The following is a 27,961-nucleotide window of genomic DNA, read 5'->3' on the forward strand; positions in this document are numbered from 1 at the left end:
TGTGTTAGGAAATCTAGATGATGTGTCTGTCTCTGATGTTGGTAAAGATGCTCTCTTCTCGAAGGAGCTTAGCAAGTGAAAATGTATTAGAGCTCTTACAGAGAATGTGTTCTCACAACTTTGTTAATGTAAGTTTGTCTTCTGTTACAAAGTTAAATGAAGGTGTGATCAATATGAAGTGTACAGAATCAGTTATCTTCAGATGCTTCCAGTTTTTCTGTTGTAAATTCATTTCCTTTAAATTTTCAGATTGCTTTGAGAATATATTTGTAAGTGTAAAAACCTTTATCGAGATCTATTTAATTTTTTAACTATGAAGAATAGACTGTGACGACAGGAGCTGATTTCAGTGATTAGCGTTGGTTTATATCTTCATTGCTCACATGGTTTTGTACATTTTTCATAGGATTATATACAGAGGAGTAAATGGCATGTTTGGATAGCTTTGCACCAAATATTTTTGGATTATCCCTTTTTTCTTTCTGTCTGCTCTCTTTATTAGAATAATTTGGAAGTTTAGTCTTTATTAGGTCCCCACTTGTTGCTGTGGTTTTATCCCACTGCTTCTGTGCTCTCTTCCCTTCACATAATCTAAGTATAGTCTTTTCCCTTGTACCAGTTTCCATTCTCCCTGCTTTTGCCTGTTATAAGTCTGGTAACTTCAAGATTCATTCAACTCTGTTATCTCAGAGGTTCTGCACACACACAAACAAACCGCCAGCTGTTCTTGGTCAACCCTTTATTAAAACCCGAGAAACTAAGAAAATTCTAGAGAACTAGAAAGATGTTAGTACTGTGCCAAAATTTATGAGAACAACAAAAAAAGTAATGAAAGTCTGGTTATCTTAATGTCAGTTCTGTGAAAAATAGTGGGGAACACGGATAGAGGATTGAATTGAGGATTGAAGGATGTAACTATAGCGAGAAGCAACTGATGTTGCTTTGATAGAAACAGTTTTATAAAACTTGATTCTGTCTTTTGAAGGTACTAAGCTTGCCTTTAAAAAAATCTGACCATCAGAGTGTCTTCTTTCTCAGTTTCTGTCTTCTGTAGTCACCAGTCCTTTTCCTTGTATTGGATTCTAGAAAACAAACAAACAAACAAACCAAAAAAAACCCCACAAAAACTACCAACAACCAAAAAAAAACCCACAAAAACAAACAAACAAAAAACCACAAACCAAAACCCTACAGCTTTTTAATTGATAATTGTCTCACAGGGTTCACTTTATAAACTGGAAATGTATATCGTTCCCAAACTACTGAATATTGAAGAATATTTCCCACCAGCGTCCTCCCCCAGATTTTGGAAGTGAATCCCAGTGAGTCAGCATTATGGTCCTTTAACTTCTGAGGTGAACTCTTGCACCATGCACGTGCTGGATTGAATATCTTGCTGGTAATAGAGGATATAATAATACCCTTCTCGGAGGAGAAGAGCATCCAGGAGTGTGTTCACTAAATCCCAATAATAAGTTTTCTTGACATACTTATTTTAAAAGCTCACGCCATAAGCTTGAATGTGTTCTAGATTAGAAAAAAATTGGAAGTAATGGATATGTTTATCCATCAAAATCTCCCGCAGTGTATTTTCTGTCTGAGTCTTAGCATTAAAAAAGCAGTTTCAAGGTTGATGTGGTGGGAGGAGAAGGGAAAAAACAAAGGTAAATGAAGCATAACAGAATCAGATAACAAGGTAGAGAGGCAAAGTTTAAGAGCAGTTCACTGCTTAATAAATCTGAATTAAACAGGATTAGAAGTCACAGTGACTATTTCATGTTGGAAAAGTGAAGAAGAGCTTTCTACAGATCCAGTCTTGCAAGATTGGAGCCCAAAAGGCTTGAGCTTGAGGGATGAGTGAATGAAGACTCTTCGAGTCGGACCATTTCACTATCACTTAGTTACAGGTAGCTGGATGGCATTGCAAATGCAAAACTCTCAATTGTGTCGAGTAGCATGGAGGAGTAGGATTATACATTTATTGTTTAGAAGAAAACCTCTCAAAATTTCTTAAATTAATTAGTCATAGGACTTTTTCCTTGTTTGGACAGTCGTTTCTCTGATGAATTTTCTTTCCGTGTGGCTAAAATGTCTCAGTCTGGGGCTGCCCTGAATGGCAGTGCCACGGTTTGGTCTGCAGTATGGTAAAGAAGTGAAATGGGCTTAACCAGCAAAAAGTGCTGGTTCACTGGATCGTGTAGTAAAATACTGTTTTACATTGCAGTCACCTATTCAAGACTTGGAGGAGCAATTTATGTGTGCATTTTGTTTTCCCCAAGCATAAAGCTTTACTTGGCAAACAGCCCAGCTCCCCCCCTCATCCTCAACTCTTACATACTTACACCTTTATACAGCTCAAGAAAATGAGTAATACTTTGATGTGGTAGCAAATTATTTATTTACCCAAGGTTTATATTAAGCTATATTTGGATAGAAATTGAATACATCTTAGAACAGTACAAACCCAGATTTTATTATCATATTTAATTAGGTAAAAATTACCTTTCAAGGGATTAAATAGTAGGAAAAAAGGTAAATTTACAAAAAAAATAATTCACTTTAAAGATAATCTGTTAAATTAAGAAAACATTATTTTCCATCTGTCCTGTACTAAAATATTGTTGACATGTGTGCTTTATTCAGCAGTTCTAAAGAAATTAAAGAATAATAGAGGTTTATATTACAGAGTCTCTCTGATTTTTGTATGCCATTACGAAATTGGTTTTGATTCCAAAGGAAGAAATTGCCTGTTCTATTATTTGTAGTCCTTTTGTTTCTAATAGAACTTTGTGCTGTCTTAGGCACAATATAGATGCCACTTGAGAAGTTCATTGCTGGCATATTCACTTTTATTTTAGAAAATCCTCATAGATACCAGTTAAGTCAACCATGCTGTCCTTTCATGTTAGTGAACTGAAACAGAAGTCCTGTGGCAGCTGTTTATGCAAAAGTCACACCTCTTTAGAAGTCATTTAAATTTATTTATGATTTTGTTACCCTTCGTCATTACTTTGCCCAGTAAGCAATAGATTTGATGCACTTTATCTCCTTTTATGATACTTGGACCTGTTGTCACTGTAGCATCTGTTGTGTCTGCAACCTGTCACAGCATTAGACCTACCACCCAATATTCTGTATTTCATGTTACACCAGTATCTAGGGAATCCTAGTGGTGGCTATACACAAACCAGCACAGTTCTTTTCTTGTCATTTTGTGGCAGCCACCAGAACTGTAACTGGGAAATCTGTAGTTGTAAGTTCTTTTTTAAGCTATTAGCAATTTGTACTTGTTTATATTTGAGAGTACCTATACACAATTAGTTGAGTTTTTTTCTTCTGATGGCATTTGTAGAGGTGGCCTGTGAATCCCTGATTATCTTTCATCTGTCCCACTTGATAGGAGGGGTAGTAGTGTACACTCTCTCTGTTCATTCTTCTTAGCTGCTTAGCTGGGCCAGGTCTTTCCTACATCATTCTGTATCAAAATGTGATGATTCTTGCATGTTTGTCTAGATTCTTTTCTAAAGACAGGTCTTCCTGTCTTTGGAAGGCTTTAAGTTTATGATAAGTTGTTTGGGTGTTCAGTACAGGATTCACAACTTTGTTTTCCCAGCCTTCTTTAGAGGGCAGTCATGATTTCCCAGGAGGTGTAACTTTTTCTTTTTCCCCGCCTGTACCAGTCACCTCTCATAAGCAACTTTTGCTGATACAGAGGTCTTCCTTGTATTTGTTCTAGAATTTTAGATCCTTCTCCTCCACCCATCTCATCCTCAAGAAATGGCATCCAAGAGAAAGTGGTTGTGGATCCCAGTTTTTGTTAAAGGAAAGTTCAGCTGGAACTGGTAAGGCCAAATACAAATCCAAGCACCTGTATCTTCCTTGAGATTTATTTTCAGGGCTTGGCTTCTGAATAACCTGTGCAGCTGGACCAAAGGTCTAACAAAAGCTTCTTAAGGGTTCTGCAGAAGCTTTTCTGTGCCTTCCGTTCTTTTATCAGTGCCTTAGAAACTCTGGTTTCTAGCTATCGTGGCCAACTTGAGCAAGTTTTTCCTCCTGTACTTTAGCAGTCCACTTTGCCATCTCAAGTACATCTGACCATCCAGTATGATGGTGTTGTAACGCTTGGTGGTGGATTGGAGACTGTTCCTTACTGCAGAGGCAGTTTTTGTGTCAAAGGAAGGCTGTATGTTGGCACCAGTTGAACCCATCCCAAGTGAAACTCAAGTTTGCAATGGATTTTTGTTTGTCGTAATATCTGGGAATAGATGTTTAGGCATTTTCATGTATTTTAGTCCTTAAAGAGAGATTCTCAAAAGTTAGGAAAAGGCAAGTATTTTTCCCAGGAAAAACATTTTTCTTCATTCAGGTCTGCTAAGTGAGAAAATGGTATTCAGTCCTGTTTACACTCTACTGCACTGAGTATCCACAAAGAACAAGGAGAAAAGGGCACATGTGTAACCTTTATAGGTGACCCATGCTCCATGTCCATCTTCTCCATGTTGGTCTTCCAGGAGATCTAATGAATTGATGAATTCAAAGTTCAAGCAGTCCCCTTCTTCCTCCCTTCCTACAGCTGCCTCAGCAATTCCTAGATGTTCTCAGTGTGGTGATAGTTATTGCTGCCTTGGCATACAGCCCCACAATGTGGGTTGTTTTGGCAAGCAATCATATTTTCCTGAAGTCCAAAAATGAGAAAAAGATGATAAGTATTTCTTTTTTAAAGCCATCTCAATAAAACTTTAACAGAAGCTCTTGAAACACAAGACATTTCTGGAGCCTGATGGCTGACTTCTGAGTGTGGGAGACCTCTAACAAGGAGAGGAAACCTGAGATTTTCAGAAGAAATAGAAGGTGCATCTTCTGCAGAAGAAGCTGTAAGACCTAGATATACAGGTCCCCACTTGCATCTTTTATAAGATCAGCTTTTTGCACCTGTATTGTGTAAGTTAAAAATCCACATCTACGCTCTTCCACCAACTCCTAGGAAGTACTGAATTGCAAAACATTTTAACACAATGCCACCTATTTCCCATAAGCATATTTCCCATAAGCAAAAATAACATTTGCACAAGGGGAGGAAGTATTGATCGTAGTTATACTAACAACTTAGGTTTTTTAATGTATGAGCTTTTATGGAAAAGTATATGTAGTATTCTAATCTAGCCATGTGCTGTGTTAATGATATTTTTACTTCTTCAATGTTAAGAAGAAATTCTAACCCAAATAAAGTAACTTAATTGTATCTACTTTTAGATGGTGTTTTACGCTTGGAAGTAAATGAAATTGTACAGTCTGTAGAATTTGGTTTCATTTGCATTCTTGATGTGAAAGCTGACCTTTGAACTCTTTCAGTTTATAATAAGATAGTAGACATATCCTCCTGTTAAAAATTGATGGTTTTCACTTGTCAGTGTAAGAATCAGTGTATACCTTCATCACACTAAATATTGCTGTCCTCTCCCCACAAAGACTTCCACTCTGTTTTGTTCCATTTCTTCTTAATCAGCTGTTCACTTGTTTGGAAATTGAATAGGTGATTTAGTTCAGAATAATTCCTGACGTGAACAGGCAAATTTCTGCTTCTGTCGTTGGAGATTAATAATGTCTTTGAAAGTTGACTTCAAACTCACAACTGCACAGATGCCTAGGGAGACCTACATACATAATAAAGCAATAGAATTATCACTTGGATGTTTGCATTTAGAAAAGAAGTAGACATGAGAATTTCCTAGCAGTTTCACAGTGCTTTGAGCAGATGATAATACCAACATTATTGAGATTATATCCAAAGAATTTGAAGTTGCATTTCCTCTAGAAAATAGCAGGAAACATCGTGTTGGACTTCAGGGGCCACAAATCACTGCTTCCTTTTTTCCTTCTTAAATTATTTAATATATAAAAAGTGGAACTGAAGGTTGTGGACCATTTTAAAATAATAAGTAGTTTCTCACTAAGATTCCTTGAAATGTCATTGGTGGAATTTAAAGAATATTATTTCTAGAAAGGGTTTACAGTTCTTGCATATTTGGTTCCCACTGCATGGAAAAATCCCATTAAGTTTGAAACATAGAATCATTTAGGTTGGAAAAGACCTTTAAGGTCATGAAGTCCAACCATTGACCCAAAACTGCCAAGCCCACCACTAAGCCATGTCCCTAAGTGCCACATCAGTGTGTTTTTTAAACACCCCCAGGGATGGTGACTCCACCACCTCCCCGTGCAGCCCATTCCAGCGCCTGGCCACCCTTTCAGGGAAGAACTTTTTCCTACTATCCCATCCAAACCTCCCCTGGGGCAGCTTGAGGCCGTTCCCTCCTGTCCTGTCCCCCATCACCTGGGAGAAGGGACCGACCCCCCTGCCCACAGCCCCTGCCAGGAGCTGCAGAGAGCGATAAGGTCCCCCCTGAGCCGCCCCCTCTCCAGGCCAACCCCCCCCCAGGTCCCTCAGCCGCCCCCCGTGAGCCTGGTGCCCCAGCCCCGTCCCCAGCCCCTGCCCGGCTCTGGACACGCTCCAGCCCCTCAGCGTCCCCCCTGCAGTGAGGGGCCTGAAACACCCCAGGGTGTGAGATGTGACCTCACCAGGGCTGAGCATGGGGCGACGGTCACTGCCCTGGCCCTGGGGGCCACACAGTCTGTGACACCAGCCCGGAGCTGGTGGCTCCCTCGGCCCCCTGGGCACACAGCTGGCTCATGCCCAGCCGGCTCTTTGTCAGCTTTCAAAAACACTTGGATTCTGGAGCAATCTTCTGGCCTCATTTTTAAATGTAATACGTAATGGAAGAAGTTCTGAAGCTAAATGGTCACCTAATAGTTTGCCACATTTTTAGTAAGGTCATATTTGCCCCTTCTGCACAGTTTACTTTCTTCTGTCTCATATGAAAACAGCATGAAATAATTCTCAAGCAGAGTCTTAGTCAATTTATCAAAGGCACAGCTGGAGCTCCAGGACATGTCTGGAGCTGAACTTGGCAAGAGATGCAAAGAATAGTAAGAAAGGCTTCTACAGGTATGTCAGCCAAAAAAGGAAGGTCAGAGAAAGCGTACGCACACACGCAGCTAACCCCAGCGAGCAAAACTGGCAAACTAGTAACAATGGATGAGGAGAAGGCTGAGGCACTCTTGCCTTAGTCTTCTTTGCCTGCAGCCTTCTCTATACTGGCAAGATACAGATTTGATGCTGGACCGTCTGGTGGGTGAGGAATTGGTTGGATGGTTTCATCCAGAGGGTAGTCGACAGTTCAATGTCCAGGTGGAGACCAGTAAGTGGTGTCCCCCAGGGGTCTGTACTGGTCCCAGTACTGTTTAATATCTGCATCAATGGCATAAACAGTGGGATCAGGTGCACCCTCAGCAAGTTTGCAGATGACACGCAGCTAACTGGTGCAGTTGACATGCCTGAGGGACAAGGTGCCATCCAGAGTGACCTGGATCAGCTCAAGAGGAGGGCCTGTGTGAACCTCAAGAGGTTCAGCAAGGCCAAGTGCAAGGTCCTGCACCTGGGTTGGGGCAATCCCCCCGGTACCAATAGAGGCTGGGGGACAAAGGGATTGAGAGCAGCCCGGCTGAGGATTTGGGGTGGATGAAAATCTGGACACAAGGCAGCGATGTGCACTCACAGCCCAGAAAGGCAACCGTATCCCGGGCTGCATCAAAAGCAGCGTGGCCAGCAGGTCGAGGGGGGTGATTCTGCCCCTCTACTGTGCTCTGGTGAGCCCCACCTGGAGTGTGGCGGTCAGCTCTGGAGCCCTCAGTACAAGAAAGACATGGACCTGTTAGAGTGTGTCCAGAGGGCCCCCAAAATGATGAAGGGGCTGGAGCACCTCTCCTGTGAGGAATCGCTGAGAGCTGGAATTGTTCAGCCTGGAGAAGAGAAGGCTCTGGGGAGACCTTATTGCAGCCTATAAGAACTTACAGGGGGCCTAATAAGGAAGACGGGGACAAACTTCTCAGCAGGGCTTGTTGTGATAGGACAAGGGATAATGGCTTTAAATTCAACTAGGTTCAGACTAGATATAAGGAAGAAATTTTTTTATGATGACAGTAGTGAAACATTGGAACAGGTTGCCCAGAGAGGCAGTAGATGCCCCATCCCTGGAAACACTCAACGTGAGGTTGGACGGGGCTCTGAGCAGCCTGATCTAGTTGAAGATGTCCCTGCTCATTGCAGGGGCGGGCGTTGGACTAGATGATCTTTAAAGGTCCCTTTCAGCCCAAACTTTTCTACAATTATCCATCCTAAACTTGTACCGAATTGGCTTCCAGGGATATGAGAAAGGTGTTTAATACCACAAATGGCATGGAAAAGCTAAACATGGGATAATTATTGGGTGCTGGTTCTTTCTTTCAAGGAAGAAAGACTGGACATCAAATTAATGATAATATGTTTTGGAGAGATTGTTGAGGTGGTTTTGCCTTTTCTTGTTGTTGTTTGGGTTTTTTGGTTTGCTTATGGCAAAGCCATCCCTTAGGGCTTATTTTGAGGGAGGTTTGTCATTCAGGTAAAGTTTGGAGTTACAGGAATATTAAAGTTAGTGAATTACTTATAAATCCGTTATTTTAAAGAGATTTTTGACATGAAGTCCTTAGAAAGTGTACTTTATCTGTAAAAGGATCATATATTTATAATTCCTCAGGAAAAAGTAGTGAAATAAGAAAAGAAATGGTTTATTTTAATACCAGTTCACTAACATTTGTATAACATCTTACCTAATATCGTCTTTGTTTTTTAAGTGTTTGTTTTATTATGAAGGTTGAGGCTGATAACCCTAAGGAAAGAGTAACTGAGGTACATGGTAGTACAAAACTGAAGAGATCTTCATCAGAGGAAAACATAAGTTGGTACAGCAAAGTATGAGAAAAATGCAGAGTTGGCCTGGTTTATATTTTGTTTTATTTCCTATACTGATGAATTCAAAAGGCTCTATGCATATATTAGTGTACTTGAAAAAAATCAGTGCACTTGAAAAGTCAGCGCACTTGGCCGGTGATTGTATGCCTACTGGTTCCATGGTGTGACTCTTCTTTGGGTGTCCTTTTTTCCAGTCTCATCCCTCTGGGAAACAGACAGTTGATTTAACGTTACTCAAAGGATGAAATCAAGTCTTTTAGTCAGATGAACTCTTAAGATTCGAATAAGCCTTGGAAAGATGATAATCTACTTGATGTGAATGCTGATTTTATAACTTTTTCCTTTGCTTAGCATGTTTGCTATTTCCTCATGCTAATAATATGCAAAAGATGCACATACCACATTCCCTTTCACAGTGTCATTAATTAAAAGCTAGATGGTTGTCTTTTGTAATATTTAAATGTTCCTTGTATATAAAGATTACTATAGTCATGGAAAAATGCAGTGTTACCTTGGGTATCTGTTTGTAACAACATCCAGAATTTTAGAAAGGAATTCTTACTTGGAAGCATGCTAGCTTTGATTTTTCAATGAGTAACCTCCCTAGAGAATTAAAATAGGAAGAACTTCCATATGTGTCAGTTCACATATAAGTGATGCATAATTTTTGAACATATGGAAATGATCTGATTACAAGTGTTACATGCAACTTCCAGAGTTCTGCCATCTCTTTCTACAGGTTTATCATTGATCTCCAAAATGAAATACTAAAAGCTTTCCAGGAAAAAGGAACATTTTCACTACTGACTTGCTTAATCATATCTTTAAAACTTAAAATGAAAAAATGCATGAAACAGTGACCCAGAACTTGTGGGCCAAAACCTTTCCAGTCTGTATGTGTGAAGTTTTAGGAAAATTCTAGCTGAATGTCTTGGATGGAGGTGTCCGCATGGCTTTGTCTTTGCCTGCAGCCTGTGCCCTGTGCCGGACTGGAGTTTCTCTTTCAAAGAGTAGCATTTGGTTGATTCCTTAAGCTGTAGCTTGACCAGTTTAAAATTCAGCATCTTGCCTACTTAACACACGTGGTGGCTTCAAGTGTAACACAGACATAATCTTCCCCTGATTTTGTTAGATTGCTATATTAATATTTCATTTTGCTGTATCATCATCTCTTATGCCTTATGCTTGATAATAGGGAGGGTCTTTAATTTAGTCTCTTTTCCTTGCCGGTAGTTCATCAAGCTTTGATAATGCTGGGAGTTCTCTTCTGAAAATTCCTTATTTTACAGTTTAACTTAAGTGTTTATATCACTAACAGATCTGTGGGAGTTTGTCTACTACATTTAGGTAACACAAGTGCTAATAATGTTAATGCAAATTGTATTAGATTCCTGCAAGGAAAAAAATAAGAACCATGATAAAATCTCCACAGGAATGTGATGTATGTTTCAGGAATGCTTTTCTCTAGTCTCAATGCTTTAGACTTAATTTTGTTTTGATCCTGAAAATAAATATCCCTCTCCGCAACACACCACTGCCCCAACCTTCCCATTCACTGGTACTAAATCTTTTTTCCAAGGTGCTTGTTCTTATTTTCATAGCTATTATGCCTTGTGCCTGGAGAACTCTTTTGATCCTATCATCAAAACAGCTTTTCTGAGGCTAGTGAAGCCTTTCTGTCTTTTCATCTGTTTAATAACAGAAGTAAATAAACCAAGATAGTTAGATTTTAAATAAAAATTGTCATTTACAAATATTCCATTTATTTTTTTATATACTTTTTCCTTTTCACACTTTGGTGACATAAAGAAAAAAAGGAAAATGATGATACAATATTAAAAGAAAAAACCAACAAAACCAACCCAAACCCAAAACAAAACACCAAGAAGACCCAACTCTCACACACACACATCACAAGTATAAAAGAAAAAAAGTAACTAAATTATTTCTGTTTTGAAGAACTTAAACACTGAAATAAAAAAATCAGGCCATTTATATTACTGAAGCAGTTCCCTTCCTTAGCCTGTAAAATATTGGTTAGTAAACATTGTCTTGTTCTTCATATACTGAAGTTTCCTTGCTCATTTCTTGCAATTTCTAGGATTATTTTTGGTTTTTCTTTTGTTGGTTTTGTTGTTGTTATTGTTGTATGTTTATTTGGTTAGTGGTTTGTTTGTTTGTGTTTTGGTTTTTGGTTTGGTTTGTTTTTTGTTAACCTGAAGAACTGGAGACAATTCCTCTTACCAATCAGGTTGATTTTGTTTTTTCTAATTTTCAGTACAGCTGACTTCTTGGGATTCTTGGTTCCTTCCAGGCCATCCCACCACCTTTTCAGGCAGCACTCCAAGAAGTCTCTTGCATGACTGTTTGATTCTCCTTTCATTTTCTTTCTGGGCCCTCTTGTCAGGGGACATTGCACTCTCTTACAGGGCTGTTCTTCCCTGTTAAAAGGACATGTTCTTTTGACTTAACATGAGTGCTGTTGTGGTATAACCTCCCAAGAGACGTGTTTCCTTAGAGCCTCTGCAAATAAGGTGTGTGAGGGGCAGGTACAGGGTGCCAGCTTCTTGGTACCTCAAATACAGACCTCCCTTTCATGGAACTTCTGGATGCCGCTGTGCTGTTTGATGTTGCAGCAGTGTCACTGCAGGCTGTGAGAAGAGAGAAGGCGATGTATAAAGTTGTCTTCTCTCTGGGAAGTTTTCCATGTAGTAACTCCTGCTGTGCCCGTTTTCCTTGGGCAAGTTACAGTGACAGAGGGAGCAGCTCAAAAGCAGTATAGTGCCTTACTGAGCAGCAATCTGAGCAGCTAAATTCTATAGAAATTACTTTAAATGGGACCATGGCCACTATCAACCGGTTTATCGCAATCTGGCCTACTGAACTCCTTCAAACCAACTGCTCAGTACCAAGGCTGAGACCCACGTGCCCTGCAGGCGGATAGCTACCTGGGATAAAGCACGGAGCTGGACGACAGCTTCTCTTCCGTCTGTCCCCCTGCTCCGAAATCACTTCAGAAGAATCTCGTACTATAAAGCTCATTGTGCTCTCTTACTGAGAATAGGATCGGTCATTCCAAATTTCCAGATGTTGTTTTGGCAGTGTGTCAGCCATCCCCGGCTACCAGAATTCCTTGGGCTTCTTCCTGAAAGACTTCTGTCTCCAAAACAATGTTTTCCATGCTAATAGCCTGGACGATGGTCAAAGGTTTTCCTAGCAGAGCTGGCTGAAAAGAATGCAGAATATTTAAAAGTCCATCTGAAAACATTTGCTGCTTTGACATTCTCTGATGTGTGGATTGTTTTTTAACCAAATGGGAAGGCAATTTATAAAATTTTGGAGGGTGGAGTTTTGTTTGCTTATGCTGTGAATGAGTATGCGAAGCTTTGATCCCTCTGAATGGGAGGGAGCCTTTTCTGCAAAAAGGAACGCTGGCTCCCACCAGTCCTTTAAACATCATTTTCAGCCCTTCTTCTGGAAGCCTGTCCTATCTTAAGTTATTTAATCTGGTGGTTCGTATTTTTTGTTGTTTGGTTTTGTGTTTTGGTGTTTTGATTTGGGTTTTTTCAAAGCAGTTGACTGGGAAGAAAATGAGAGGGGAAAAGTGCATGTTATTAATCTAATCATTTAATATTCCCCAACTCAAGTCATCAGTGATAACGAATGTGAGGCAAAGAATGGAGTAGATACAGGCGTGTCTGAAAAAGCTCATTGTGAAGACAGTAAAACTAAGAGTGGTAATTTCAGCTCATGAGACTTGGGAAATCAAGGTCCACAACTGTATTTCCATAATATATGCCATTTTCTCTGTGAATGATAGGAATCTTCAGGAAGTTTGATCTACCTCTTTATTCAGAGGTTATCTGCATGTTGAATATAGGGTGATTGAAGTGAAACCTAATATTTTTTATCTTTTAATAAGGTACTTAATAAGTTTTAATAACGCTTTCAGACTGTGTCTGTACTTTTTTGTTTATATATATTTTTTAAGATTTTTTTTCCTTCTTTAGTAGTATGTAGGTGCTTATTTCTGTGTTTCATTCTTCTCACAATGGAAAAACATCTTCCAAAGCAATGTCTGTTAGGTAGGTTGAGGTACAAATTCTTTGACTCTTGACAGTGCTAGTTGTTCTTTTTCACTGATTGCTAGACATCATCTTTTATCCCCACCTGCCTCTCCCCCCATGCCCCAACAAGTATCTTCCTTTTATTGGGGTATCAAGGTGATATATTAGTACAGAATTCTGTAAGATTAAGAGTTGTCTTAAAGGGAAGCTGGTGTCACAAATCCTTTGGGGTTTTTGATCCCATGTAATAGAAGACATAATGCTTTTTTTTTCCTTCTACATCTCTGAAGGCAAAGGGCATACAGTAAAGAAAATAATTAGATTCTTTTTTTGTATTTACAAATAACTTGAGAAGAAAATGTCGAAAGCAAAAGTATGGTAAATAAAACTTTGGTTTCTGTACTCTTACTTTTTTGTTGGTTTCGTTCATTATCCTTTACTGTTACGGTATGTACAATATATATTAAAAAAAAAACCCTTGAAATGCCTCTTTTAAAACTGTCACTATACTGTAGTATGTATGTGCACATAGAATTAAATTGCTTCACCTTATCTTGACATATTTAATGTTATTTGTGAAATGTGATATAATTAATACTGTTTTTTCAAGGGTTTATTTATCCCTTTATAGTAATACCCTGCTGTAATGAAATATTTTAAGAATCCTTTTCAGATGGTATAATAAAATATCTGTAAGATGCCTTACCTTACTTGTATTTGTTCTTGCAAGCTTCCCTTTGAGTAATACCTTACTGTGGAGTATATAACAACATTACCTACCACTGATGAGGTTAAAGGAAGAGATATTAAAGCTCTGTCTGCTGAGAGGTGGCTCTTCCTTATTCATTGAAACACTGATCTGAGATGTAATGTCTGTTGGGCAATTAAGGAGACGTGCATGGTAGAGGAGAACCGAACTTCTTGCTTTTGAAGCAGAAAGGATAAGCAAACACATTAAGTGCTGATAATGCTTCTTACTAACGGGTGTTTTAATGTGGGGGTTGTCTTGGAATACTTAAAATATTTGAAATAGTTATTAACAAGTAGAGTTCTTCTTTTCATTTCTTTAACACATAATTACAGGATCTTCTCCTGAGTTCTTTTGTTCCTTTTGAATTCATGTGTGTTTGTAGTACGCTAAATTAATCTACATGGATTTTTTTTGTAAAAAAACTTGATTTGCAATTGAAAAATTTGCTATTCCATGAAGTTGCTCAGCTATGATATTTGCATATTTTTTTCTGTTCATTTTGTCTTGCATTTTATTGAATCATTGCTGCATATCCCTATAATGTGCCCATTGTTCATGCAAGAACTCTGTTAAATGTAAACTTATGCAAACTCTCAAGTGTTTGGCTTTTAAACTGTTAAGTTTAAACTATTTATGTTAATCATAACGCACAGAATCTGGAAAGAAACATGACTATTGTTTATCTACGTTTTATGTCTTCCAGTTCTTCAGACTCTTCTCTTAAATAAGCAAATAAATATTACTTACATGGAGAGAACACTCTTTTTAGTATGGTCCAATCTCTAACGCTAACCACAGTATTTAATATAACTAGCCTCCCACGTTATTTAGCATCTCATGTAACTGGTTGCCCCTCCGCAAACTGAGGACAGCATCATCAAAAACCAAAAGAGAACCTGCAATTATTTTCATTTGGCTTAGATGTAACAATTCTGCATAGTCTTCCTTTCTCTTTAGTTATTCCTTACATAAAACTGGGTATATATGGTTTCCTAATGAGAGAGCAGTTTTCTGATGAACGGGTGCAGGTACTGCTATTAGTGTTTCACCAATTTTGATTTTTCAGAGAGAACTGGCAGAGAAGCCTAATTTTGCAAGCCTGGCGAATACTTTTTTTTTTTCAAACAATCAGGAGCAGCAGTTTTCTACAATTATACGTACAGCACTAGGGAAGTGTTGGTGTTGCACAGTACCACCGTCTTGCTTGCTTGGCCAGCAAACAGAGTTCAGATGGTTAAAATCAAACCTTCAGGCTGATAAGCTTTCTTGGCTGTTGAGTTAATTAAGCAAGATGAGTCTAAGATACGAATATGCTAATACTGGAACTTGTGTTCTAGCTTTCCGTTTTCCTCTTGCTTATTCTTTCCCCTTATACATGGCTTCATTTGTTTATGGAGTTTTCCTTACTCTTCTTTGGTTTCAGGTGCGAGTGTCTCTCTGGTTTATGTGGTTTCCCCATGTGCGAGGCAGGCTCCATTCCCCAGATAGTCTCGCGTGGCGATGGAACACCTGGCAAGTGCTGTGATGTCTTTGAATGTGTGAATGGTATGTAAAGCTTTCTCTTAAACCTGGAGAGGAGGATTTTATCTGTCTGTGGGAGGGGCTGGGCATTTGGCTATTTTTACCATGTTGTCAAGTTCTAGGAGAAATAATTTTCTCAATATTAGCTCAGTAAGAAGGAGCTGGAAATTCAGCTGAAGGTACTTTAGTGGAAAACTGTGTCATTTGTAAGCTGTCATGTTCCTCTAACTTCCAAAGCACTTTTCCTTGTGACCCAGGGAATTAGAGTTCTAGCAAGACTCCCTCACTGCATGTTTTTCAGGTCCTCCTTTGCCAGTAGCAAACACTAGAAGTCCTTTTAGCAATGACAGTTTTGCTCACCACTGCATCTGCGTGTTGCCGTACTGTAAGCAAAAGCATGCTGGTTAGATGTGGGGTTGGCTTTAAGAAACATTCACAAAGTAACATTTTAACACAAATATATAGCCTTTGGAAATTGTAAGTCAGTGTAGGAATAGACTGATTCATGTTCTTTGTTTCGCGATGTAAATGTTTAGAAAATGTTTAGAAAATGTTTAAAAACCTTGAATTTGTTACACAAGTGACCGTATCTCAGAACTGCTCTATGTAATATATATAGAGATGCGTATATGCTAGATACGGTGACTTGGGAAGAGACTTTGATATTTAACTATTGGCAGATAGAAGGTGAAAAACACCCTTGAAGGGCTGCGTGCTCAGGTAATTTCTGAGCATAAGAAGTTACACATTGGTGAAGTATTTACTCATAAATTTATTCAGCAATATTTAATCATGTTTAGCTTTGCATGTGTCATATGTTTGAAACAGTTTTTATTTTGCATTCCTCATTGCAAATGCACATAAACGGATATAGAGAGAGGGATACTGCCCCAGGAGTTTGTGTTATTTACACGTAACGATATTTTAAATACTGAATTACTGATTCAGAATAATATTTACTACATATAACGGGACATCACATATATATAAATTAACTACTTTTATTTGAGTAAGAGAACGTGCATCAGGAAGATTCTTTAGCTTTCAGATTCATTCACTATTTGGCATAAGATTGTAGATGTGGTGGAATTAAATGCAATTTACCTAATTTTTCTGTCAATTTCTATCTAATATAAATATTATAGTTTTATATAATCTATAAATATTGCAGATTTTATTTATATACATGTATTTATAAATATATTTTATATTTTGCCTGTTTTTTAAAATACTACCTGTTATACTAAAGTAATACTCAACTTCCTTTGCTTCATATTCATGTCATTCTGTTTAAGTATCATTTCTGAATTTGATTTAACTCTGTGTCACACCTCAATGAGATGTTTGATTCAGGATTTGTCTTAGTACTTTGAGCAAGAAATGCAAAGCCGATTTCTGATATGATGTCTTTGCTCATGTGAAACGGTCTCAAGGTACAAACCACCTTGGTAACGTTCCTGTTTCTCTCCAGTCTGCAAGTTATTTGTGGGTACTGCTATCAAGATTGTTGCAGTATATATCATATCAGGTGTTAGATAGAGCTGTTTAAATTGCCCAGGGTTTTTTGTCCTTAGTCATTTTCATATCTTACTTCCAAGGAGGAGTTACATTCATTTTTCATTGTTAACAGTGAATTTGGACTGACTGTTGCCCTGTGCGTCATTGCCTTATTGCTCGCTGTAACTCACTCCAAAGATTAAACCTGCTTTTCGGTCAGGGTTTATTTTGCCTCTCAGGCAATTCCTAATCTTCACCTTCATAGCCTATGAAGACAGAGTAAGTTCAGGGGAAAAAAAACAGGCATTTTTGAAGGGAAGCTGATGCCACAGGGGGAAGCAAGAAAGGCCAGATTGGAGGAAGATGAAGGTTTGTAGGAAGAGATACTGTTTTGTCTTATGTCCTTAAAATGTCAGTATTGAAATATTACAGTCCAGTATGGAAATTATTTTTTTTAATAAGTTCCTCTTTAAAAAAAAAAAAAAAATCTGAGAGAACTGGTCAGAAGAGTTAAATACATGTGTTTTTTAACAAAGAGCATTTGTCATTATGCTACTTAATGTTACAATCAGGTTTCAAAAAATAATATTGTATGACATGACTTGGAAGTGCTTTGTGTATATTTAGAAGAGAGAAACTTCCAGACGCAATTATTAATGTTGCTTCATTTTGGAAAGAGGAAATACTTACAAGCCTGAAGATAATAAATAGTTTTATCAACAAGCTGGGAGAAGCTAGTCAGGAGGAGTTCCTGATGTTTGGATTGTGTGGCAGATCATTAGTAAAGAGGACAGACTAGTCATAGAACTTGATCTGCACTAATTTATAATTTGGGGGTTTACAAGTGCATTTTTAGGGTGGTTAGGTGGTTCTTATCAGGGAAAAGCCATACCTCTGAAACCCCTAAATTCCCAGAAAACTAATTCTGATAACTTACTAGATAAATATCTAGTGCAATGACAAACTAGGTAAATACAGTGATAGACAGACAGATAGATAGATAGATTTATATTTATATAAAATCCCTACCATTACTTCCATCAGTTGAAAATGAAGAAGAGGGGGAATGTTGTTCATGAGACTGATAGTTGACTGTCCAGTACTAGTTTTTAAAAGGGTCTTGAAATACTAACAAGTGCAGAAGATACATAGTAGGTATCAGTGACAGATGGAGAAAATATCTTAAGTGATAGGCTTAGATCAATTTCTTCATTTCAAAAACTTGCCATCAAAGTAACAAGAGCCAAAACTTACAGATCTAGGACATTCTGTTCTCAGCAGTGAAGGTGGTTAGCTCTTGGCACAAACTGCCGGGAAGAAGCTGAATTCCTTATCTTCGGCCTTTCCAATTAGGACTGGATTCCTCTTTAAAGTGTGTTTTAATCGAATGCAAGTTAATGGGTTTATAGATGGTAAGTGGGGGAAATAATGTAATCAGTGTTACCAACGAGTTCCATTAGTTACTTCTGTGTTTGAAAACCTCTGAAAATAGGCAAGAGGGTGGAATAAAAATGTGCAGTCACATTAGTGTATTTTTGCCTTTATAGCATCTATTTAATGTTACAATTAAATAATTAGGGGGGGAGGCGGTGAGGAAACAGTCAGAAACAACAGTGAACATTTGAGTTACCTTAAAATAAAGGCACCCATTATGAATATGTGTATGTCGACTGCAAAATATCTGGTTTGTGTGTTGTGGGGTAATAAAATTTGTCTTTAGGTAACCCTATCAATGTGCAGAGTGTTAAAGCAGTCCAGCTGTCTGCAGTATTTGTTGCAAGCACATGGTAATGTGACAAATGTATATTTGCATGTTCAGGGAGAGTACGGGGAGGCTGCCTTGACCATGTAGGAAGGAGATCTGCTCTTGTTGAAGAGCAGCACTGGCCAATGTTGAGCAGGTAATTAAAGAATAAGAGGAGCAGAGTAAGGGCAGTTAAGGAGTCAACATGCATATAAATAAAATGTTAATAAGTTAAAAAGGAGGGGTAGCAATTGTTGGGACCACAGCTGGATGTGAAAGTAAACTCAAAGCTTTTACAATGGTTCACTGTGAGTGGGAGGGTTGGTCAATGGGTAGCAGAGACTGAGTTTTAAATAACATAAGGACAAAGTCTAACTGACTTCTTTTCATTCTTATCGGTTAATGAAAAATAAGATGCTAGATAGATTCTGTGGAACTGATGGTATGTCATATATAAAAAATATTGGATGCCAGATGGTACAGTTCTGTATGGTTTTAAAAGTTAATATTTACTTTGAAGTAGTAATGGGTTTTTTGCCAAAGTGAATCTTTTTGGTAAGCTGATGTCTTCAGTAATGTTCTGACTTAGATATTTCTAGATGCTTAAACTTGGACAAGGTTGCCAGTGCTTTGGACAGCAAGGTTAGATAGAATTAAATATTTTTCTCAAAGACTGGAAGAAAGGGTTAGACCTGTTATAACGCCAAACCGCAGCCTTGTGTTACAGGTTTGGGGATTCTTTTTTCCTGCAATTTGTAACTTATTTTATGCACTGAAGGCTTATCACAGATGTGCTGGCAATGAGTGATGGGTTGCGCCAGTACCTTTCCGTGGTGCTGAGGTTGTTTCGGCTGCCCGTGCCCTGGTGACATTCCTAGGGCTAAACTGATCACATGTATTTTCTCCTGTGATAGACTGACAGAGACTACTGGGATTTAAACACATTCCTCTGTTATGAAGAACACGGCTTCCTTCCAAGAACTGCTTGGCAATTTTATCAAGAATATCTGTCGCTGTTCGGGGGTTTTAGAGTACAGGCACAGCCCTCAGTGGCCCCAGCTCCTCCTTTGGCTGTCCTGGTTTTTTGTGGCAGAGCTGTAACCTACTGCAGGATGTTAAAAAGTAGCACTGCTTAATTTCTGGAAGAAGGTATAGATGAAAGGGGGATAGCTCTGAGGAAGGCCACAGAAACAATCAAACACTGAAAAGCATGACCTGATGAAGAAAAACTAAAATTGAAAGAAATGTGTTCATTTTATCTGTGAAAGAGGATGGAGGCAGGGACATCCACAATGAGTCCTCTTAGCAACAGATTTGCACATTAGAGGAAGGTAAAAAAACAGGACAACGTAGAGCTTGAAGATGGGAAAAGTAGTGAAACTTTGGAAACTTGCTTTCTGTTTGTTTGCTCTTTCTGTCTAACCTGAGTTTACCCTTGCTGTGAGTTGAGTTTAGTTACATTAGTTAAAACTGTGGAATTGTTTAACAGGCAGGGTGCAATTTCTTCATTACTGGTGGCTTTAAATAAAAGATTAAGCCAGGAATGTAACAGGTAGAGCTGATTCTGCTGGGGGGGGTCTTTCCCTGCTCTTTCCATGATGCAACCTCTACGCAGTATGGTGGCTTGGAAATAAGTCTTCTGTCTTTGTGGGGAACACCTTGCAGTCTTGTCTGCTGTGTGTGAAGAAGACACGTATATCCATATACACAAGAGCTGTCTTCTGAACGTGCCTGTAGATTACTGGATTGGGATCTGCTGCTGAAGGGGACAGAAACTTTTAAGACTTGTTGAAATTTGGCACTATATATAGATTGTGGCAGCTGGATATCAAAGTGCTTTCTAATGTGATGAAACAGACTTTCTCTGCTAGAAGCCTTACTATAAAAATCTGATTATTTCCATTTTGTTTTAAAGGTGTAATTGCTGAATTTTATTTTCCTCAGCATCCCAAGTATCTTTTAATATTTTTTAGACCACAGCCACCACAAAATAATGGTGTTTTTTTTCCTTTATAGCTGTGCAAGGATGTATAAATAATTGAGTAAAGACATGCATAAATAATGCATTGATTTACAAATAATAGTTACAGGTTTGTTTAAATGTTGAGCTCTTTGTTTCTGGATGACCTGTTCAGAAGATGCAGGAGCAAAGGACTTTCCAAATAGTCCTGCAATTGAGTTAGTAGGGAATACACTGCACTAAGCAGTACAAGAGTAAGAACTCAAATTATTTTTTCTACCTGGCTTGTTATTATATATTTGCAAGGAAACAAAAGCATAGAGTGTGTTGTCCTTTAACATTGTTATGGGCTAATCCCAATTAAACTTATCCTTCTTTTTTTTAGAACTCCTTATCAGTTCAGCTTTTGAAAAACAAAGCTTTTCTGTATTTTGTTTATACAGACACAGGATTCAAGTTTATCAGTTTCCTTCCCTTTCATTTAAATGAAAGTTCACAGCGCTTGCCCCAGTTCCTTCCAAGAGAGTGGTACAAATACTGCTGCACACTGAAGGAACATGCAGAGTGCTGGAATCATGAACCTTTTAATCCTCTAAGCAACAGAAAACTATTTTGAATCTTGCTTCTGCTTTGGGAGGGCTGGAGTTTCTGATACTACAAAAGCAAATGTGCAAACTTACCTACAGGCAGCTGATGCCTGAAGCATCTCATGTGCTTGGCATAACTGTGTGCAGAATTGTTGCCTCGCGAGGGGTGGATTGCCAAACTTCCATGTGTTTCTGAGCTGTTCCATGATTCTTAATCAAAGAAAACCACAAGTGTTGGGAAACTACAGAAATCTCAATACCAGAAGTTTTATGTTGGGCTAGTTCAGCCAACAGAACTGTATTTAGTTAGATTTAAAAGTATAAGGTGAAGTACCTTAGAAAACTGATTTGATAAAACAGATTATGTCTGCAGTTCACATTGAAGATAAAGGTCTTGAGAAACGATCACTGTTTCTGCCTGTGTGAGGCCGTGTGGTTCGCTGCAGCATTGACTTCCAGGGCTCTCCTAGAACAGAAAGGCTGTGGCTGTGAGACCTGTAGAGCTACATTTGTGCCAGAACTGTCGAGCTAGATTTGTGCCAGAACTGTTTCTCATTTAACTCTGTGGCAGGAACTTCAATGTCAGATCAAGTCCATTCCTTAATCGTGCTTAACTTTATATAGGAGCAGAGTTGTAATATCATCTGTCCTTCCACAGCCAGTATAAACTCTGTATTGTGCTGGGTACTGCCCGCTCTCTCCTGGCACCTTTCACAGATGGGCAGTTGTACGTCTGTGCTTGGTCTGGATCAGTCTTGTGTTACTGGGCTATCTGATAGCTGGCAGACACGGATTTTGTGTTCACAAGTCCATTGCCTGGGTGTCTGTGTCATACCCACTATTTCGTCATGGTAGTCTGCATCACGAAAGGGGGTTGGGGTTTTGGATATGTTTAAGCACTCTGTGCTATGAAGTTCAGTCAGTTGAAATTACTTTGTCATGCAGTGAAGCTTTGGTACTTGAAGAATTCTACCTGTAGTATTCTCTTTATTGGCAGAGTTATGGCTACTGGCCTTTAGGAAAAGATGCGTTTATTTATTTATTATTAATGTTATGATCTTTCACTCCTTTATGCTGCCACCTGTAGATTAGTAAGGCAGTGAAATTAGCTTGTTTTTTGTTTTGGGGTTGTTTTGTTTGGGTTTTTTTTTTTGTTTGTTTGTTTAAAGAGAACGGAGAGAATCTTCCAGCGTATGGTGGTAGAAGAAGTACGTTGTTACAGTTCCACAGCCTGGTGCTCACTCTTGCATTAGACTTCCACTTTGTGAATACCTAAATCTAGAGTTCTTTGGTTAGTGCTTGTTTTGGCTTGACTGAGCCTTAAAACTGCAGTCTTACATATGGTTCTAACAAAAGTAATCCTTGTCTCATAGCTGGATGTATAGGCTTAGGTCAATAGTTTAGTATGAATGTATACACTTCCATAAAACTGGACAGTAAAAACACACATGTAGTGGAATTCTATAGTGGTTTTCATTGTAGGAATAAAACATATTGTTTCCTTTCAGGATTTATGGTTACTTGTTTGGTCTTGTTTGGACATTTTCACAATGAATGATAGTTCATTGAAGATGAACTTCTAACTAGACAGCAATTCAGATCTACTGATTTTGGAGCATGGGGGGCCGTCGGAGGTGGGAATAATCAGTAAAAATCTGGATAGCTGCAAAGTAAAGTCAGAAGCAAATGGATTAAAGGTCTTTTGAGTTGTGTTGGCACTTTTTCCTTTCTGAGAAGGTTCTTAAACAGCTTGAGCTGTATAAACTTAAAATATTTCTCAAGTGTTTGTTTATGTGAATTGCTTTCTAATGAAGTCATAGCTGTTTTCCGGGACACAGCGGTATTTCCTCCTGTTAGTCTTTTTTTTTTTTTTTTTTTTTTAAATGCTGCTTTCTACATTGCGCCTTAAAGACAGAACAGGCATATAGAAATCAAACATGGCTCAGGATACTTCCAAGTTTCAATGCTAATGCTTTACAATCATACTAAATTATTTGAGGCTGGAGACTATAAGCATATGTGGAAAGAAATAGAAAAGTCCTTGAACTGCTTTAGAGTTTTAAAGAAAACCTGTATCATTGTCAAGAGTAACTCATGAAGAGGTTTTTGCCCCCAAAAGTAAGATGACTGGCGTAGGCAGCATTTGCACCTGCAAGTGCTGGATTTCATTTATGTATTTTTCATCTCATACGTGAGATTGAGCGCTAACCAATAAGGAAAAATAACTTGACTACAAAGTGTGCAGTTTTCAGCCCAACGTGAGCATTACACATGTGAGTAAATAAATGGTATTTTCCATGTATTCTACAGAAATAAGTAACATAGGCAATTGTCCCTTCTTTCCTTTGCTATGTTTAGCTCAGATGTAATGAAATGTGATGGGTTTATCTACAGTTTGGTAATGTTTTTAATTTTTACTTTGCTGAAATAAATAGTTTCCTGTTTGCAGAACCTGTGGCTTTTGAACCTGCTAGTTTTGCAGCTTTTGCAAAAATGCATGTGTTTACTAGATGCTGGTTTACTTCAGGTAGCTGTTTTCAGGTACCTTAGGATAGTGTCAAAAAAAGGACAAAAATTTTGTTCTGAAGTGGCAAAGAGAGAGGAGGCCTATGTCATTGAGTAATGCAATGATGAACCTGTGAAGTCATGATTTCCTAATGACTAATGTGGTGTCTTATAGTTGAACGTAAATTTGGAGTATTTCTTCTATGGTGTCTTCAGTCACGATGATTCAGCCCTGGGCTGTGGAGCTGCACAGTGTTATGTGTGTGTCAGTTATTCAGTTGAACAGAATATGCTCTTCTGGCTGTAGGTGTTGGAGGTGAAGGAAGGTTCATGTGTGTGGGGTAACTGCAAGGTCAGAAGGCCTAAGGAGACCTCACGATGTATTCATGATGTGTGGATCTGCTTCATAATCTGGAACCAAGTATCTTTGGTTTAAAAAACTAATACTACTACTAAAAAAAGCTGTATAAATCTGTTTTCTTGTTTCTGTTAGCATCTCTTTTTTTTTTTTTTTTTTTTTTCTTTTTAAAGTTAACAAAGTAAATAGGCAATGTCCTTCCCAAAACACTTGAGAATTTTCGGAGGCTTTTAGTTTCCCACAAAGTTTGGATTTAATTGTACACTAGGGCTCTGCTTTAGATAGAGGCATACAAGACAGTTGTGTTGTGGTTTTGAAACACTAAAGTAATCACATAAATATTTATTACAATTGAGGTTATCTTCTGTGGGGAGTATAGGTGTGAGCTGACTAGTACAGCCCCAGGTTGCTTGAACTGAGAAGCGTTCAGTTCTGCGTAACAGATCATGCAGTCAGGAAATACTGGGGCTTTTTGAAAATATATCCCTATGGATTGAACAGCTTTAGTGCAATTTATCCACATGTGTACCAAGTCCTGCAGAAAGGAAGGTTACACTTAAGAAACATCAGAAACTGTCATCTTAAAAAAGAAAAATTGATTGCTTTATGTGCCAAAATTTGAAGTAGCTTCTGGCTTACCCAGAATGAGAAATATTTAACACCTATGAAGAAATACCAGTGCTGTAACCTTCCCTCAGTATTTTAAAATGGCAACTTTTAATTGTAAATAATTGCTCTGAAAGTAATTTTGAATAGCATTTTCTTTTCTTCTGTTGCTGAAACGGACAGTAATCTATAACATATGTAAAAAAAATAAATATGTATTTGAGTTTAAAAAATGAAATAAAAATGAACAGTCTCTTTTATATCTGTTTTTGTCAGTAGCAACATGAGTTTAACTTTTTCCTGTTTACCAATATCTGTAAAATACCTTTTTTTTTTTTCCTTCTCCTCCTCCTTCTTTCAGAAGTGAAGCCAACTTGCATATTTAACAGCATGGAATATTATGATGGGGAAATGTTTCGAATGGATGCTTGTCGGTTTTGTCGATGCCAAGGTGGAGTCTCTATTTGTTTCTCTGCTCAGTGTGGTGAGCTACACTGTGACAGGTACTATGTGCCAGAAGGAGAGTGCTGCCCCGTGTGTGAAGGTACAGTACCTTTTTAATCCTGTTTGCTTATTAATTCCACTGCTTTTTCTTTTTTTTTCTTTTTGTGCCTGTTCAATGCAAATGAACAAACAAGTACTTTATTTTGTTCTTCTGAAGTTTGCAGGTTCCTCCTTACTCCAGTTTACTTCTACATTTTTGCTGTGTCTGAGCATGCTGACAGTGCTTCTCCAACATTGACATGCTGCCCTTTTTATATAGAGCTGTTTGGGTTTCCTTTCCCTTCTGCATCAGAACTTCCTTAGACATGGTCAAGTGCGCAGTACACTCTGGGGGGGCTCCTTCCCAATGGACATAAGAAGCTGTTCCTAGTTTCTGCACTAGGTATTTAGACAGGCTCCTCCAAAGCAGCAGTGCTGGCCCTAAGGTGCATTTCCATTGCTTTGCAGCCTCTGTCTTCCAGTCTTGTTCTGTTCAGCTGGAGCAATGCGTACACCTTCTCTAAAATTATAGTCATAGGATAGAATCATTTAGGTTGGAAAAGACCTTTAAGGTCACAAAGTCCAACCATTGACCCAAAACTGCCAAGCCCACCACTAAACCATGTCCCTAAGTGCCACATCAGTGTGTTTTTTAAACACCCCCAGGGATGGTGACTCCACCACCTCCCCGTGCAGCCCATTCCAGCGCCTGGCCACCCTTTCAGGGAAGAACTTTTTCCTACTATCTCATCCAAACCTCCCCTGGGGCAGCTTGAGGCCGTTCCCTCCTGTCCTGTCCCCCATCACCTGGGAGAAGGGACCGACCCCCCTGCCCACAGCCCCTGCCAGGAGCTGCAGAGAGCGATAAGGTCCCCCCTGAGCCGCCCCCTCTCCAGGCCAACCCCCCCCAGGTCCCTCAGCTGCCCTTGTAAGAATTGTAAAGTCTTCTAGCAAAGAAATAGGGCAGTAATCTGACCGCAGTCATTTTCTCTGCCTTCTTTGCCCTGTTGAGAGCCATCTCCCCTGCTTGCTAGGCTTGCAGTCCTCCTAAAAAGGGTTCTGTGGAAATTCCCCATTGACCCTCTTGCTTTTACACTAGAAAATACTTGGCGGGTCTTCTGCCAGCACACAACCCAGATCCCAGCAAAGGGAGATGGGGCTGACGCTCTGCGCTTGGATCTCACTCCAGTCGGGGTCAGGTCATCGCTACGACATAGACAAAAGGCCTGTCAGGCACTCCTGGTCCCTACGTTTAAATGTGAACTCAGGAATGACTTCTCAACAAGCACAATAAGCTGGAAACCTCAAATCGTTTCCTAAGAGGAGAGGAATCTCATTACTAATGTCACTTTGAAACACTTTGCAGTGTGCATAATAACAGTATTCCTGCAGTTCCTTGCAGAAGCAAATAAGCCAAAAGATCCATTAATGTTGTGCTTCATTCCAGACAGAGACTCATTAAAGTAAAGGATCTCATAAAAATGAGTCTAAAAGAGGCACCTGTAAGATTTGTAACCTCCTCAATCAGCACAGGATCTAGTGCAGGATACTCTTTGGGTTGCTTGTTTTCTTACAAACTATTGAGAGCTTCTTCAGAGATCTAAAAAAAACCACCAATGGATAATGAAATATCAGGGTGTGTAAGGTAGGAAGTAATTCTTTAAAGAATATTTGTGGGTTTATATATTTTAGTGTTTCAGTTCATATCAGATAGGCTGATAAATGGTGTTTACATGTAAAGAAACTGAAATACAAATGCTGTAGTCTTAAATATTCTAATGAGATACCAGTCCACATTTGCCCTGTGTTTGTGTCTGGTCTAGACATTCATTCATTATTGACTATAGTTAGAGGCAGGATGCAGACTTTTTGGTCTCTCCTGGTACAGTTGTTCCTATGCTTTTAAGAGCCTTCAATATATGGGTGGAAAAAAAAAATCAGTGCCATACCATCATGTAATGATAGACTGAAAAAGTTTAGAGAAGGCATGTCTGATGTAGTGAAACCCTTCCTAAGTGCAGATCCACTCCTGAAGAAATTGCTGTATGAGCTGCTTTCTGGCTGTAGAGAATATATTAAATCTGTTGCTTTTTTGTGTAATTAACTATTTTTCACATATGTGTAAATTCTGAGATTTGGCATTATGAAGTCATTATGACAGTGTATGTAAATGATCTATCTGTGTATATGCTATATCTGGGCTCTCTGTATCAGCTCTGTCATACTCAGATGTGGGTGCCGATTTTCCACATGGGACCTGCAGTTCTAGGTATTTCCTTCACCCTCTTTGGTGTTTGAAATATTCAGCTACCTTACGAGTTACCAATAAATTCTTCTGCCATATCATCATACAGTGCTAAAAGTTGATTTCTCCATTTTTCCAACTTTTGAATCAGACTATCAAGAAAACCTGCTAACATGTCGTTTTGGTTAGGCCTCCAATGGAAATTTATTTTTAAGACAGGTCCTTAGTAGATAGAGTAAAATGGATCATGGTTTGTAATTGTTGACTACAATCATCTTGTTCAGGTAATGACTGTGATTTAATTTCTGCTCGGCTGACTGAGATGACGAGTAACAGGGTCTTTCATCAAATCATCCGGTGCTGTTTGGCTTCCTTGTTTCTGTTGCATGCTTGTCTGATAGGGCTTATAGCACTAGATCAAGGTAGTCAGAGTGCTGACTTCTGAATGATTGCATGATAAGGTATATGTTGTTTTTTACTATAAACCCGTCTTGATTTAGTAGAATTATTTTAGGTGAGGCTAGACAACTGGCTCCATTATAATTTTCCTAGTTCCTTTAAGCACTTAGAAAAAAGAAAGCTCTGATCCCTTTCTTAATTAACTCTGGTTAAGTGACATCTGAATTGACAAGGTAAGTCTTTTAAATGAGCAGAATGTATACTTAACAGCCTACCCATTCATGCTTTTCTAGTTGGTGAAGAAGTGGCATTTTTACTACCTGCTCTCATTCTATACGTTTATATCATGACTGATTTTCAAGGTGATTGTTTCCTAGTAATGTTTTTTGA

General features: G+C 38.7%; 1 protein-coding gene across 2 annotated transcripts in view; it reads left to right on the top strand.

Moving 5' to 3' along the window:
* The window catches only part of CRIM1 (cysteine rich transmembrane BMP regulator 1), a 186,595-nt gene that overhangs the window by 98,563 nt on the left and 60,071 nt on the right, over nt 1–27,961 (top strand). For both annotated transcript variants that reach the window (XM_080408924.1, XM_080408923.1), the window contains 2 exons: nt 15,090–15,211; nt 24,806–24,988. In XM_080408924.1, the coding sequence (XP_080265050.1) occupies nt 15,090–15,211; nt 24,806–24,988 (305 nt within the window). The remainder of the gene's footprint in view (nt 1–15,089; nt 15,212–24,805; nt 24,989–27,961) is intronic.

Source organism: Falco punctatus, assembly GCF_963210335.1.
Source record: "Falco punctatus genome assembly, chromosome: 12".
Taxonomy (NCBI): Eukaryota; Metazoa; Chordata; class Aves; order Falconiformes; family Falconidae; genus Falco; species Falco punctatus.